The sequence below is a fragment of the Rhodnius prolixus genome, unplaced genomic scaffold (assembly GCF_049639745.1).
Source record: "Rhodnius prolixus isolate KJV_2025 unplaced genomic scaffold, Rpr scaffold_9, whole genome shotgun sequence".
Classification (NCBI taxonomy): domain Eukaryota; kingdom Metazoa; phylum Arthropoda; class Insecta; order Hemiptera; family Reduviidae; genus Rhodnius; species Rhodnius prolixus.
Genome location: NW_027411604.1, coordinates 15522966 through 15540125, shown reverse-complemented (window position 1 = coordinate 15540125; position 17160 = coordinate 15522966). Strand labels below are relative to the sequence as shown.

Sequence of the window (17160 nt, the reverse complement as noted above, 5' to 3'; positions counted from 1 at the left end):
TTATGTCCTACAAATATTTAGGAAAATAGTTTAGGATGAGCCATTTAATCCTATCAGTGCACCGTCATTTCGTTAACTAACCCATATACAGTCACGTACACTATAGGAAGCTGTGTGCCCATTTGGGCTCAGGTTATATGGAGGTTATCTCCCTTCCCATAAAGATTAATAATACTATTAATAATCAGTGAAATTCAAATCACCTTGCTAGCGCATGAACTTTTCTCTTAATTTACACAAATAGCAGCAGGAGCTTTGTAAATATGTATTGCAGTTATAATAAGAAATTTTCATCAACAAGTAAATTACACAAGTTTAGTATTGACTTCAGTCAAGAAAGATTTATTAAGCACAAGTTCGTATGGCCTCACTTTTATTTATTTATTTTTTGTAAAGATTTGCTTCTAATTAAATAATACTTCGATATTTGGAAAAAATCTGGTATGAACACGATCAAGACTGTTTCAGAGACAGATCTCTATCAGGAGAATAACATTGTCATTAAGTCAAGAAAACAAAACTGATAAGGCTTGGCCACTTAGAAAGAATGCCAGATCATAGAACACCTAAAAGGCTGTTGCATGGTGCCCAGAGACTTAAACGAAGGTCAAGAGTAACATGAATATGAAATTTCAAAGAGGACTTCCAAAAAAAAAAAAAAAAAATGGAGCGTAAGAAGATGGCGGACAAAAAAGCCAAAATGTAAGAAGTGGTTACAAATTATTGAGGAGGTCAAGGTACTTCAAGAGCTGTAGAACCCATCACTAAGTATGTAAGTAAGAGCTCTGGTACAAGTAATAATAAAATAGATGTAACAGTGAATCCACTAACCTGTAGGAGAAAGATCTTCTTGACTATCCATCAGTTCTGCACACTTATTGTGTGTGATGTCCTTATGCGAGGCCAGAAACAATACCACCTCTCGTTTCTCATTTTTTATTGGAACTATATCCAATAAACACCAAAACATTGTGCCTGCAATCAAAGAAAATTATTAAAGCTAATTTTTTTTGTTAAGATGGTATTGATAAATGATATATTTCAAAACAGAAAAAGTATATGGATGCTATTATTTATTTTTCTTATTTAAAGTTAAATAGTATTGTTCACAGCAGTGTGTCCAAATTTAGGTAACAAAGGAAAAGTAAATGGTTCCAATCCGTCCAAGCAGAAAAGCACCTCCTTCAAAAACAATCCCAAAATACTATTTTATTTAATTTTAAAAACACTTAATTAAATTAATTTATAATAATCATAATTTTTATTTATTTATTTACTCTGTTTATGCCGTTAGGCATACAGAGGGAGTTGGCTACATATGGAGAATTACATAAAATAATACTTTTGTTATAATTATACAAAATTAATTAAAGTAAAAATAAAAATAAATTGAAATTAGAACACTTTCCTTACCTAACAAAATAGTAGTATGTTACTTATGTACATGAATTAAAACAAGTAAACAAAAAACAGAAAAACAAGCAAAAAAGCAGAATTACAAATTAAGAGAAAGAGAGAGACAGGAGATTTCTTGAAGTTACAATAATAAACCAATAACATTAAGATAATAAAGAATTTCTTAACTTAAAACTTTCGGTACAAAACAAGTATATATCTTTTATTTTCTCTTCCGACGTATTAATAGAAAAACTTAATAATGAAATAAATTTATCGTAGTCTGGGGTTGCAGAAAAATGTTTTTCTAAATATTTAGTCCTGTGTGATGATGAGGCCGGGCAATTCAATAAAAAGTGAAATAAGTCATTTGGTGCTTGTAATTGGCAGAGAGGACAAGTTAAATCTGCATCAAATTGATAGCACTGGTTATTAAAATGTATGCGACACATTTTATAATAATCATAATTACAGCATCTTAAATATCCATTACTTAACCGAAGAAACTCCTAAATACAATCCTTAAATGCCATTAAAGTGTAACTCATTGTTACACGTGCTCCTCTTCGGAATGCATTATTAATATAATTATTAGCGAGTAATTGGAAACATAATGAATATAACGTTTCATTCCATTTAAAACAATTCAAATACCATAAAGTTATATAAAATATTAGTTTGAGAGACAGGATTTGAACCAATACGTCTCATCTATCCAAGAACTCTGCACTGACCGTGCGGAGCTGGCCCCCTCTGTCTCTGCTGGGTGATTGCGTGGAAACAATAACAACCTCTTGAAGCCATTTTTAGCAAATACTTAGCAAATTAAATTGTTAGCATTTTTTTTACATATACTAAACAATATTAATAAACAAATTTACATAGAACTACTTACCGTTTTTTTTATAGAATTGTACTTCCAACTTCAGTTCTGTTTTTGCTTGTAAACTATTACTTATTGCTACTTTATGTTCTTCAGCTGTTTCTGGACCGTATAAGAATTTACATGCACAACTTTTTTGCATAATCTGCGCCCTTGGCCAGCCAGTTAACTCGCAAAAGCCGTCGCTGCAATAAACTATAGGATGAAGGGACGGAACTTGAGCGTTTCCCAACACAAAATTACTATCTGCAACACAAAACAAAATAAAACAGAAAAATTAATTATATTCACTCCAAAATAAATATTAGTAAGAAATATAAATATAAATTAATTTGAATTATAGTTCGTTCGCAAATTTCTGTACGATATATCTTTATGTTATGCACTTCAAGGTAACCAGTGAATATTGATACGAGTCTTGGCAAGACTTACGTACACTGCTTAATAATCACACTCATTCTCAAGGACTTGCATCTTACATTAGAACTCACAAAAATAATGAGATTGTACTACTCGTTATTCCTACCATCCCGATTTGTCTGACCTAGCCAGTCTTGCCAACCATTATTCAACATTCACGCACATAAATTACTTTCAATCATACATTATATTCCTCTATTTCAACTCTGTACATCCTTCTGAAAATCCATTGCTTTTAAAAATACAATTACACCGGATTCTTTTTCGTACATAACTTAGTTTTCAGCAAGCATGCAGCAAATGTTTAGCCAAATCTTCCACACAAAGGTAGTTCTTACTCAGTAAGAAGTAACAGATGTGTTTCTCTAAGTATGGCGAGTACTGTTGACTTAATTTCAACTGTTGAATTTTGATTCGTTATGTCCCCAGTTGAGTATTTTATTGAGGATAGGCGTTCTCGATCAGAAATGTATGCATTAATGTCGGTAAATTTTGAAAAACAGGTTATTGCTTAAAAGCGGATAAAAACGTTTTCAAGTAAGCAGTGAAATTTTAGTAAATAAACGCTTCAAGCTCGATTACTTTCTTTTCTTTAAAAACCTAAAGTTATTAAAACATTACTAGAACTGTTCTAAATTCCACGTTCAATTATGAAACCTGTGATAAAGTTTTTTGTGAGAATCTTTATTAGTACTAGAGGTGATTATTGCATTTACTATCTATTTGGCGGGATCATAAGATTTTTTATCAACACGGGAAATATTTACCCATTTAAATTTCACTTTTAATCTTTCACTAAGAATTAGGCCTTTTGATCTTCACCGCAGTATGTCGTAAACTAAATATTTCTTATAATAAAGATACGATGCTGAAATATTTACTGGAAAATATCGATTCAAAGAATCGTGTTAGAAAAAAAAATTCAAGATAGCGGAGTGGAATAAATATTTTCCCCGACATTGGCCAAAAAAGATTACTTTGATATTACCATAATATAAAATGGGGAAAAAAGAGTCTTTGGTACCATAAACTGGATGATTTATGTAGTTGACAGAATGCAGACTAAGAGAGGATTAGAAAGGGGGAAATGGAATGAATAGAGAAATAGTTTTCGTTGAAGAGACGGGCATGAAAATTGTAGAATCCGTTAAAAAAAATATCTTACCTTTTCGCCACTTCAGCTTGGAATTTCTACTTGCTTTGGTTTGGTGAACCTTATATTAAGAATGATCCATGTAGGGTTTTGTATTATGACACAAGTCAAGCAGACTTTCTAAGTCTGGAACCATAGTGGAGCGGCGATGATAGCGAAGAGCAAAGCGGCGAAATCAAACACAAGTAAACATATGGGACCGCGCATAGTGGCGAGCAAAGCGAAGATAGAGCAACGCTATCTCTAGAGAGTAGAGCAAAGCGTTATGACATGTTTGATTTCTTCGCTCTCATCGCGCTCAATTCGTAAAGGTTATTTTTCAAAGGTTATGGATATTGATACATTATTGGTTTAGTTTGTTTGAAGAAACTTCTGTGGGGCCATAGTATTTGTGAAGCTACAATAGTTTTTAATAATTAATAGTTTAAATTAATTAACAATTAGTAGTTAATGGAGAATTCAGGTAATTTTTGCTACATTTAATTTGGTTCTCAATCCCTTAATGCTAACTTTCATCTAAATACTAGGCAAAATTAAATTACATTTTCACGTCCTACTACTTCTGATCAGGACGAATTCTCCAATCCTTCTTCTGTAGCGTCGTACTACTCCAGTTTTTCAGATGAACAACATTAATTTACGACAAATCATGGTGTAGTGATTTAATAAAATTATTGTGTTTTTTTAATTGACTAATTTCTTTTTATCTGCATATATTTCTATTTTATTTTTATTTATTTTGATTTTCTTATCTTAAAGTATCTGCTAGGATTAATGGGGTTACACAGATTTGTATTTAGTAAATAACCTACATAGTTAATTTTTCTATATTGTGCCTAACTCATGTTATGAGCTGTATTACTCAAAAAAAATAAAATTTGATTTTGATTAATGGGGTTACACTGGGCTAGTATGTAATCAAATGTTGATATAGACATTCGAAAATACGCATGAAACTCTGTGGAACACCACAATATTAAAGATCACTCTAAATCTTAACTAAATATTCTAGACTAGATCGTTAAAAAATTTAAAATTCTCTTCAGTCTACAAACAGAACAAAAAAACTTCGGTAAGAGACCCTATTTTTTTTAAAAAGTTCCTTCGTTGCTACTAGGCTTATTCCCAACAAAACCATCTGTGAGCTTGCACACAAAAGGAAGTAAATTGGTTTATATTATTTACGATCCAAGGTAACTATTATGGGGTTCCCTATTACAATTCATTGTTGAAAGTCAACCAAAAGCTAAATATGTGCACATTAAAAAACGATTTTGAAATTACTACGAACTGATTTTTGTACTATTTTACTAACTATTATTGTTGAAATACAAACGTAATTACCATTTCATTTGATTTAGTCATCGATAATTGGATCTAATTATCTTAGTTAATTGCTAGCACTTAATATTGATATCAGATTTTTACCTCGTGTGAGGCTATTTTTTGCAAGGTTATATTTTCTAAGATTGACACGTTCCGTTCTTAGCCAGACTGTACGTTATGTAAACAAAAGACTAACAGGAATTTCTATCTGCTAACTTGAAAAAGTATATTTCACAATTTTTTCGTTAAGAACTGAATCCAAATAATAATCGCCAAATTATGTTTTTAAAGCCCAAACTTAATTTATATTCATTTTTGAAGACAAAGTTATAGGGGTACTAGTGTAACTGGGTAAACTACTCTTAATGCCAATTTTAAACAACTCACTCCTTTATTCGCGAGCGTATTTTATGGTTCTCAAATTTTCTACTCCTTTTTGCAACGCGTTCAATTGGTTTCTCAGTTTTTCACACTGGATTTTTATAATCAAGATAAAACTAGCTAAAGTTCTATCAGAGTAACTTGCGTGCTCCTAATGTTAACAAAATATGATCAAAAATATAACATCGGTCAGTTAAAACCGATGCAAAGATAGTTTACAATTTGGTAGGTCACACCAATTACGCCTTCAAGACTAATGGCAACAATCTTTCAAATGTTCACAATTATTGACGTCACGTTTAGAAAAAAATATTTCTTCTCCTCCAGAGACTTTTTTAAGAATTGCTGATTGCTAAGAATAATGATAGAGATATCCAGATCAAGAAACAAAAGACTAGAGAGGTCCCAAGAGGAAAGAAAAATCAGAACACAGCACTCAAAGCACTGTGATATCAAGTCTTATGCTTGTCTGTGATAGACTGACTCTCTGTGTTTAGAGAAGGCGAGAAGAAAGGCAAGGAAAAAGAATGGAGCTTTTTGACCAGATATGGTATGCGGACAGAAGAAGAAATGGAATCAAAGCAAAATCAATGCATTAGCACACTGTAATATTATTTCTAAAGAAAAAAACGTCTTCGAACAGTATTGTCTAGATTCGGAAAAAAGGGACAAGAGTATGGTTTTTTACTGTAAACGAATTTTCACATTAAATAAAGGATAAAAGCCCGTTTTTTCTTAAATCATGGAGATGTTAACCGTTTCATTTTTATTTCTGAAGCTATTTTTAATATTGACTAAGAACAAGAAACAATAGATTTTTAATAATGGCTGCTTTTCTTGGCAAATTAGTGATTATTGACAAAAAAAATTTGTCGATATTTCCTTGGTGTAAGAGAATATATCTTATTTTAAACAGGCAAGAAAATAGATACCGTTGTTCTTTTTGCAATTTTGGTAAAATTTGCAATGTACGAGGCATGTCCAGAAAGTAAGTGTACTGAATTTTTGTAGGTTACAAAAATGTTTATTTGAACAAAAACATTGCCTGGTTACATTAGTAGATATGTAAGCTATTTTTCGACATAGTCACCATTCCTCTCAATGCAGGTGGTGAACCGGGGTATTAATTTTTTGATGCCTTCCTCGAAGTATTTTCCCGCCAACCCCTTCGTCCACTTCTCCACCTCCCCTTCACCTTCCGTCGGTTGAAAACTTTTTTCCACCCATGTGCAGCTTCAGGGAGGTAAAGAGATAGTAATCTGAAGGTGCTAGGTCAGGGGAATGCGCGGGATGGTTCAGGACATCCCATTTAAACGAGGCGAGCAGTTCCTTCGTGGCGTTGGCCGTGTGTGGTCTGGCATTGTCGTGCAGCAGGCAGACTCCCTTTGTCAGCATGCCTCTTCTCTTGTTCTTAATCGCCCTCCGCAATTTTGTGTAGGGTCTCACAGTATCTTGCAGAGTTGATGGACTCTCCTCTTGAGGCATACGAGGTGTGTTCAAAAAGTAACGGGAATTTTCGTTTTTTGAAAAAAATATTTATTTATTCATCTACATTAATATTGTCGCCTTTAAAGTAGTCCCCTTCGCATACAATACACTTGTGCCAGCGCTTTTTCCAATCCTCGAAACACTTCTGAAACTCGATCTTTGTGATAGCTTTCAGCTCTTTCAGCGATTCGCTTTTAATGTCATCTATGCTTGTAAAACGACGGCCTTTTAATGTTCTCTTTATGTTTGGAAATAGAAAAAAGTCACATGGAGCCATGTCTGGCGAATATGGAGGCTGGGGCATCGTTAAAGTTTTGTTTTTGGCCAAAAATTCACGAACAAGCAATGAAGTGTGAGCAGGTGCATTATCGTGGTGCAAAATCCATGAATTGTTTTGCCACAAATCCGGGCGTTTTTTTCGGATTGCTTCACGCAAACGGCGTTGAACTTGTAGGTAGTACTCCTTATTGATTGTTTGACCTTGTGGCAAGAATTCATGATGCACTATGCCATTAAAATCGAAGAACACAGTGAGCATAACCTTCACATTCGACCGCACTTGTCGAGCCTTTTTCGGTCTTGGCGATCCAGAATGCCTCCACTGGGACGATTGAGCCTTAGTTTCGACATCATATCCGTAAACCCATGTTTCGTCACCTGTTATAACACGTTTCAGTAGATCCGCATCGTTGTCGACTTCATTGAGTGACTCTTGAGCAACTTCCATTCTCCGCTGTTTTTGTTCGAAATTCAACAATTTTGGAACAAATTTTGCTGCCACACGTTTCATACCCAAAACATCCGAAAAAATTTCATGGCATGAGCCAATTGATATGGCAACATCATCAGCGACTTCTCTGATTGTGATTCGGCGATCGTTCATAACCATTTCTTTCACTTTTTTCACGTTTTCATCGGTTGTTGATGTGCTTGGACGTCCAGGTCGTTCGTCATCTTCAACGTTTTCGCGGCCATCTTGGAAACGCTTATACCACTCGTAAATCCTTGTTTTACTCATAGCAGACTCACCATATGCCTTTATTAACATTTCACACACTTTATTTCATTTTTTACGCAAAATTTAATACAAATTCTTTGATCCATTTTTTTTAACAAACAAAAATCGCCAAGCTCGAAAAACACGTCTAACCTTAACGGCTGCCACTTAAGAAGTAAACAATGAATATTACTGAAAATTTTATCGTACTTCAGGGGCATGTGTACCAACATAATAAAAAAAAAAAATTTACAATCAGACTCTCCAAACCCGCGAAATTTAAAAATTCCCGTTACTTTTTGAACACACCTCGTATATTCAATTAGAATTATGCCTTGACAGTCCCAAAACACGGATACCATGATTTTCTTGGCTGAAATTGTGGTTTTGAACTTTTTGGCGGAGGGTAAAGAGGTGTGACGCCACTGTTGAGACTGCCTTTTGGTTTCAGGTGAGTAGTATGCAACCCAAGTTTCATCTCCAGTAACAATGGAGCGGAGAAATTCATCTCCATGGAGTTTGTAGCGTTTCAAAAACTCTTGCCCGGCCTCCACTCGATTCAACTTGTGTTGGTCAGTCAGTTGTTTTGGGATCCATCTCGCGGACAGTTTCCGATATCCCAGAGTTTCTGTGATGGTTTCGTGTAGCAGAGATCTGGAGATTTGTGGAAACATCGCAGAAAGTTCATCAACAGTCAATCTGCGATCGTACCATTAAATGGATTTTAGAGTACTAATCCTGGGGAAGCTAGAGAAAAGTGATACTTTAGTTTTTTTGGGGGTTTTACACAGTTACACACCAACATCTTGGAAATATCGGCGATTCTTAATTGATCATTTTAATTTCTGATTCTTCTATTGTTTTTGGATCGTTAATGAAGTATAAATCTGCATTAAAAGAACTTGGCAATGAAATTTTGGAAATGCTTAAGTAAATTTTTGTTTTATTGAAATTCAGCATCTGAAACCCTCCTAGCCCCTTTACTTCCAAGCAAATATCATTTGGAGGCTTCTCAGGATTTAGAGAGAATATGAAATAAATTGTAAAATAAATGTATATACTCGTATATTTGCTAAAAGATTTTTATTTCTCGATTGGTGAGAACCAAAAATTCCAGAAAGAATTTTCACTTAACATCAACATTTCAACCAAAGAATTCAGGTCGATATTTAGGCGAAGTAGACATTTCCTTCAGAAGTAGACATCCTTCTGTTGTTAGGGGTAGCGAAGGCATGATATTGTAGGCGAAGAGAGAGGAGAAATAAAAAAGATAAAACTTGCTTTAAGGGATGCTACAGGAATGGCTCAGAGATTGTAGACCAGATGAACGATATGCTACACAGGCCTAAGTTTTCCCATTAAAAAGTTTAGGCCTCACGCAATTTTATGTTTATATAATACTTCGCCGCAATGACGTCTAACTAAAACCTTCATTGTATCAAATACTTAAATACAAAAATAAAGTCTTTCATAAACGTTTAGTAGCAACAATACTTAGGATTTGACAGATTGTTTTATAGTACGTTGCATCAAAGTTGCTCTTGTATTGTGAAATTGATGGTAATGGAAAAACATAATAAAGGTAAAGAGAATCGAGATGAGTCAATTCAATATTTTGTTTATTGCAATCAGAGAAGCTTATCATATAAATTAAATTTAATGCCAGAAATAAAAATTTTTCTACTTCAGTTAACAATTTAAAATTATATTCAACTAAATAGTGGAAACATGATTTTGGAGATTTTATTTCCATCAGTTCATTTTTTATTGGTAGAAAAAGCAAATTTGTTTAAATAACTAACAAGTTTAACAGTTGAAAATTGACTTCTCTTTCTCCACATCTTTACCAACCATCAAAAAGGGGAAAATTCTATTTGAGAGCGGAGGGCATTGAAGTAATTTTATGATAGAGACGCCTGAGGTACCTTTGAGGACAAGATGTCATAATATCTTCTAAACGATGGTAGAAGAACTAAGTATCCATTTTGCATTCAAGTTAATACCCTTTAATTCTACCTTTTTGTTACTTCTTACGGATAAAACACCAGAAGGATGATATAAACTGGCTTGTTGGTTGAAACCATTTCCTTCTTAGTAGGTGCAGTCTTTTGTTTTCTGACTTTATCCAACCTGATGAAGTTTAAGAAGCTTCTAAAACTTTTTTTTTTTTATATATAGTCTATTATTATCCATTTTCCCAGGCAACTCAACAAGCCCAAAACACTTCGCATTATATTCTCTCCTCCGAATGGACAGCAACTTACAAGCTATTCAAAATCTCCACACGTTAAGACGTCTTTCAGCATAAGGTTATAAATTTAAAGTTTACACCTCCAAAGGCATTCAAATATATCAATTTGCAAGCACTAACGAATATTTAGTTATACTAATGGCAACAGTTGTTTTGTTAATCGTATTATCGGATGACTGGGCTAAATAAAGAGGCATTTGCGAAGAGCCGGAGGTAACTTAAACTAATTGTTATTTTTAATAATAATAATAATAATAATAATAATACTTTATTTGAAAAGAAATTCTAATACAAACATAAAAAATGAAAAGAAAAGTATTCTACGGCAATGGAAAACCGTCTGCCGGAGGTTGATATACATATATAAAATAACAATTACAAATTGCTTTATAAATTGACTAAGTAATTAAAAACAAAAACTGCTAAAAGAGAATACAAAAGATGAGGAAAAAAAAAACAAATAAATAATAATACAAATAAAATAGTAATAATAAGCAGAAAAAAGAAAAGATAATTGTTATTTTTCAAGTTACTGAAGCCATCTTAAAAGTAAAATTCAAATAAATTATTTTCTATGTTCCACTCGCATCTGGAAGATTTAATTTTGTTTTTCTTCTTTACAATTTGATGAATTGGGACACCCTGTATCCATATAGCTTGGGACACCCTGTATCCATATAGCTTGGGACACCCTGTATCCATATAGCTTGGGACACCCTGTATATACATTTTATTTATTGGAAAACATTTCTCTCGAAGAAAGATGCCGTTAATGGTAATTTTTAAACCACTTTTGAATTATTTTCTTAAAATTTGCACACCAACATAAACCCGCTGCTTTTATGTGAAAACATTATCGTTGGAAATTAATGTTTGATTACAATGAATAATTTCAGTACAGCAAATAGTCTAAAACGCGAAAAAGTTCAGTTTCATCGATTAATTGCAATTTAAATTGCTAAAAGTAATTTGAATGATGGTAATAGACCTATCATGTTTGTAACTAACTATTTAATAGGTTCGCTTTAGCCGGAGCTGAATCGTTAGCTGAAGATATTGATGTCGAGACACTGCAATCGCCTACTAGTAAACTAATTCAGACCTTTACTTTGACTTGTCTATCTTCACTATAAGCTCAATTAGAGCTGTATTAGGGCGATAGTTGCGTCTAGTTCTTGATACGTTGAATGCACCGTAAAAAATGAAAAATAAGAATAAATAAACTAAACAAAAATGTAAAATTTAAAGAAAGAGTTTTCTTAGCTGCAATTTAATTTTTCCTACTAGGACTCATGCTTAACACTCATGCTTAACAAAGAAATTCTAAAGGTTTATAGAAGTTCAAACTATCTCTAACCGGAACATAAATATGTTTTTATTTTAGACATTCGTACAACTTCTCTTTCAAAAGAGGAAACAGTTTTCAATATACGAGGGGGTACCCAAAAATAACCGGAATTGCGTTGCCGCGCATGGAGCTTATGTAGTACGCATTTCTACCGCTAGACGTGTATAGCGCAATTCCTTGCCAGTTCAGTCCTGCCTGTGTTGTCTGCCTGGCTTGTTCTGTTCATCTGCAGTGATTGTTTTTACCAGCGCTGTTTTGTTCTTTTTTCGTTTTTTATGATGGCAAGTTTAAGTGAACAACGTGCAGCTCTGAAATTTTGTTTTCTACTCGGCAAAAATGCTGCTGAAAGTGTTTTAATGTTGAAAACAGCTTACAAAGATGACGCTATGGGAAAAACTCAAGTATACGAGTGGTTTACTCGGTTTAAAAATGGCGACATGTCGATTGATGACAAACCTCGTTCTGGACGTCCATCAACTGCCCGAATCGACGAAAATGTTGAAAAAATTCGAGAGCTGGTGTTCACAGACCGTCGACAGACAATTGATCAACTGTCAGAGAGTAGTGGGTTATCTTGGAGCTCGGTTCAGCGAATTTTAACGGAAGATTTGGGGATGAAAAGGGTTGCTGCCAAGTTTGTTCCTCGAGTTCTGACTGACAATCGAGTTGAAACATGTCGTGCTTTGAAACAACAGCTTGAAACTGATCCAGACTTTCTGTCAAAGGTCATTACTGGTGATGAGTCATGGTGCTATGGTTATGACCCAGAAACAAAGCAACAGTCGAACCAATGGAAGACGTCATCTTCACCCCGACCAAAAAAATGTCGTCAAGTCAAACATCAAAACAATGCTGATTTGCTTTTTTGATGCCAAAGGCGTAGTCCATTCAGAGTTTGTCCCCCCCAGGTCAGACCGTCAATCAAACCTTGTATTTGGAAGTTTTGAAAAGATTGCGCAATAGTGTTAGCCAAAAAAGACCCGATTTGTGGCAAACAGGAGACTGGTTCTTCCACCACAACAATGCACCTGCACACACAGCCATCTCTGTTACACAGTTTTTGGCTAAAAATGGCATGGTTCCGCTGCCCCACGCACCTTACTCGCCTGACCTGGCTCCGTGCGACTTTTTCTTATTTCCACGCATGAAAAAGGGCATGAAAGGTCACCGATTTGACAACATTGAAGAGGTCAAGAAAAAAACGAAGAAGGAGCTGTCAGCCATTTCTAAAGATGACTACAAAAAATGTTTCGAACAGTGGGACAAATGTATTAGCTGTAATGGAGAGTATTTTGAAGGGGATAAGGTTGTTCTGTAAAAAATTTGTAAATAAATAGCTTTTAAAAAATAATTCCGGTTTTTTTTGGGTACCCCCTCGTATCTGCATGATATTGTAAGTCCTCCCGCAAAATAAATAAAAAAAATTTGAATAGAAGAGGTACTTTCTTTTTTTTAAAGTATAGTTTAGGAAAATTATTAGAACCTGAGGAGTAAAATTGGAGCGACTGATAAATGTGGAATATATAAAAACTTTTCTTCAGAAAATGACACAGAATCTGCTGTTTTATTTATAAGGCTATAAAAACGTAATAACGCCTTCCAAACAAGCCTTCCTTACCATGCAGATACGGGGACAGAATGTGATAAAATAAATAAATAACTGTTTCACAATACATTCAAATAAAATAGTTACGTCAATTCATACATAATTTCTAAAGATGTGACTAAATTATTTTCTTTTTAGAAATGGGGTGGATATTAAGAAATATAATAATAATAATAATAATAATACTTTATTTTTAAAAAGTATATAAGTACATTAAATTTTTAGTACAAAAGTATAATAGGCATGGCTACATGCAGCCGTCTGCCAGAGTTTACTAATGTTTAAATGAAAATACTCTTTCTCAATAAAACAAAGAAAGCTAGACCTAAAAAGACATGAAATAAAAATGAATAAAGTAAATAAATAAAAAGTATAAACATAAAATAATAATAGTGAACTGCTACAGAACAAAAAGAAGAGACCAACATTTATAACAAATTAAATAAGAAAGTACAAAAACGAAAAAAAGTTCAAAATAAATAATACAAAAAATAAATGAAATGTACATAAAAAGAAATTCTAAGAAGAATCCACAATCCAGATATACCGAACTCTCCAAGCATGACGAGCATAGCGGATCAATGGGCGTGGATTTACTTGGCCGGATAAATAAGCAATAATTTCATCCCTTGCAAGAGTTCGCTTATTGAAATAAAGAACTCGAAATTCCGCCAATAGAGGACACTCACCCAGAAAATGATATATCTCTTCGCGGGTATTGAAGTTACAAAGAGAACACATTTCAAGGTCGGAATCTCTCTCAAGCCAAGGTCTACAATTTAAATATAGTAGCTCTCCCCTCAGCTTAAATAGCCAGCGAAGTTCAGAGTGGCTTAGATTCTCGGAGAAAGAGACCGTAACCTTTTCCCGATGGTCCGAAATCAAGACTCTATACAATAAAAACCGGTCGGATGCTACTGCACGATTTACAGACTCCACCAGACGAGACTTATTAATAGCATCTGGAAGTTGCAGAAGTTGTTTAGGACAATCAGAAGGGTCAACCAAAGAGAAATGAAAATCATATTGGTAACACCTGGAGAGAGTGAGCCAATGTTTAAACCAATAGACCTTATTATTAATAATCTGGAGGGCAACAATTTTAGATAGGCGGTGATCAGGCAAAGATAGAACTTTAATTAAATATTTTATGTGCAAATGAAGGGTATGGGATTCAAAAGGAGGCAACTCAGTCTCTATGGCTAACATGTAAGAAGGTGATACTAATGGTAAACCATACAACTTCTTTATAAAAAATCTTTGAAATTTTTCTAAGATTTCATAAGATTGAAAGCCCCAAACTTGGGAGCCATAGCAGACTACTGCGCGTGAGACACTTTTAAAAACTTGTATTTTAGCATTTAATGGGATGTTGTTATTTGAAATAAATTTGGACCAGACCCTGTTTAGACCAAGAAATATATGGACTTATGATCGTTGATATTTTAACTTCTTGTTTAAAAACTGAGCCTTATAGTTTTCTTCTGTAGTAAAATAATTTTCTTCGCATCCAGTTAACCATAAAAACATGCATTTTCACTGAGAACACATACCTGGCTACGGTCTCGATAGGAATTAAACGAAAAAACTGAGAAGAAAATGAAAAAAAAATAAAAAGTGTTTCACAACTTTAAAAGATGAAGTGCATTAAATAAGGTTTCTCCTTTGAATACAAAGCGATAAACTTACTTTGCAAATCTAAATTCAAAGTAAATAAAATTTAAGTGAATGAATTAGAGAATGAAGGAGTCTTAAAAGGGTCATCCAAGTAGAAGAGAGGAAACCCTTCTACATCCATAATTGACTCATTTCTCTGGTCTAATTAAAAGTCACTCCGGTTGGCTGGTAGAGCTGAAAGCCTTAGCTTGGGCACTAATTTAACTCTGTCCATGGATGATGAAACCAAGAATAAATGGGAAAGTGCGACATTCTGATAAAGACATCAGCATTCTCTTGTGGATATTGCAACATAGCTACACAGTTCATAGTTAAAAACTCTTTTATAAAGCGATTTTCAGTTGGTCAATTTTTATATTTTTTCAAATTTTAATGTGTTCTTAATAATAATCTATTGATTCATCATTTACGAGGGTCGTTTGAAAAGTCCGTGCAAAGTCAGAGAGATAGCACCACTGGCGCGTATCGAGGTTATATTTAGTTAGTAGCATCTCTTGGAAGAACACACACCAAGTTTCAGCCAGATCGGTCTATTTCTTTGTGTTTGGCATTCGTTTGAATCGAGGAAGTCGAGTGATTTTCAAAAAATGGACGAAAAAGAATTTCGTGTATTGATTAAATACTACTTTATGAAAGGCAAAACGCCTCAGGAGACTAAAGAGAAGCTTGATAAACATTATGGTGACTCTGCACCTTCGATTAGAACAGTTTATAAGTGGTTTCAAAATTTTCGGAGTGGCCATATGGGCACAAGTGACGCTGAACGTTCTGGACGCCCTGTTGAGGTTACTACTCCAGAAATCATTGATAAAATCCATGTTATGGTGATGGATGACAGAAGAGTGAAGGTGCGTGAGATTGTTAGTGCTGTGGGCATCTCGAATGAACGGGTACATAATATTTTGCATCAACATTTGGACATAACAAAGCTATCCGCAAGATGGGTGCCACGATTGCTCACGCTTGACCAAAAACGAAATCGTGTGAAGTGTTGCAAGGACGGTTTGCAGCTGTTCCAGAAGAATCCGCAGGACTTTAAGCGTCGTTTCGTCACTGTGGATGAAACATGGATACATCACTACACTCCTGAGACCAAAGAACAATCTAAACAATGGGTTACCATGGGGGGATCTGCGCCAAAAAAGGCGAAGACCGTTCCTTCGGCCGGAAAGATTATGGCGACTGTCTTTTGGGATTCGCAAGGAATAATCCTCATCGACTATCTGGAAAAGGGTAAAACTATTACAGGTGCATATTATTCATCGTTATTGGACCGTTTGAAAACCAAGCTGCAAGAAAAACGCCCACGATTGGCCCACAAAAAAGTCCTTTTCCATCACGACAACGCACCAGCTCACACCTCAGCAGTTGTGGTCGCAAAATTAATGGAAATAGGGTTCCAACTCGTTTCACATCCCCCCTATTCTCCAGACTTGGCTCCCTCGGACTACTATTTGTTCCCTAATATGAAGAAATGGCTAGCGGGAAAAAGATTTTATTCAAACGAGGAGGTGATTGCAGAAACGAATGGCTATTTTTCAGACTTGGACAAATCCTATTATTCGGAAGGGATCAACAAACTAGAGCAGCGTTGGACGAAGTGTATAAGTCTAAAAGGAGACTATGTTGAAAAATAAAAAAGGTTTACCCCAAAAAATTAAGTAGTTTTTATTTTTGCACGGACTTTTCAAACGACCCTCGTAATCTACCGAAATAGTTTCCGTTAAGATCGTATATTTTTGCCATCAACAAGCAAGTTTATTGATTTTTCTAAAGGCCCCTACAACTTTTTTCCCTTCTTTGTGCATTTACGATGTTATAAATTTTAAAAAATGAGAATATTTACTGGAAGTACATCTCATATCATATGATTTTTTAATCTTAATTATACTCAAGAGAAAAGAAAATAGGTAGATTGTTTTATTATTTAAGAAGAAGTAAGTTCGCCATATTGTGAAATTCCTTAAGTTCTCTTGAAGATAGCTAAGAAATATTAAATATATTTCTAAAAATATAGAAATAAAAATCTGGTTAGTCTATTCACTACAATATTAGATTTATTTGAGATCAGTATTTCACAGATAAGATATCCAATTATTAACTGTTTATTATCTAGTATTTTAATGGATTTTAAAATCATCAATAGGTGCCTAACTGTTTATCGTTTTGGTAGTTCGAGGTACTAAACCAAATGATTATTAGAATGGCTTTCAATAAAAAGTGTAATTTGTCGCC

General features: G+C 34.2%; 1 protein-coding gene across 1 annotated transcript in view; it reads right to left on the bottom strand.

Moving 5' to 3' along the window:
• Nucleotides 1-17160, bottom strand: part of LOC141454292 (voltage-gated delayed rectifier potassium channel KCNH8-like) — a 218381-nt gene that overhangs the window by 33928 nt on the left and 167293 nt on the right. The window contains exons 3-4 of the mRNA XM_074128390.1: nucleotides 2291-2524; nucleotides 832-975 (exon numbers count right to left, since the gene is read on the bottom strand). Coding sequence (XP_073984491.1) covers nucleotides 832-975; nucleotides 2291-2524 — 378 coding nt within the window. The remainder of the gene's footprint in view (nucleotides 1-831; nucleotides 976-2290; nucleotides 2525-17160) is intronic.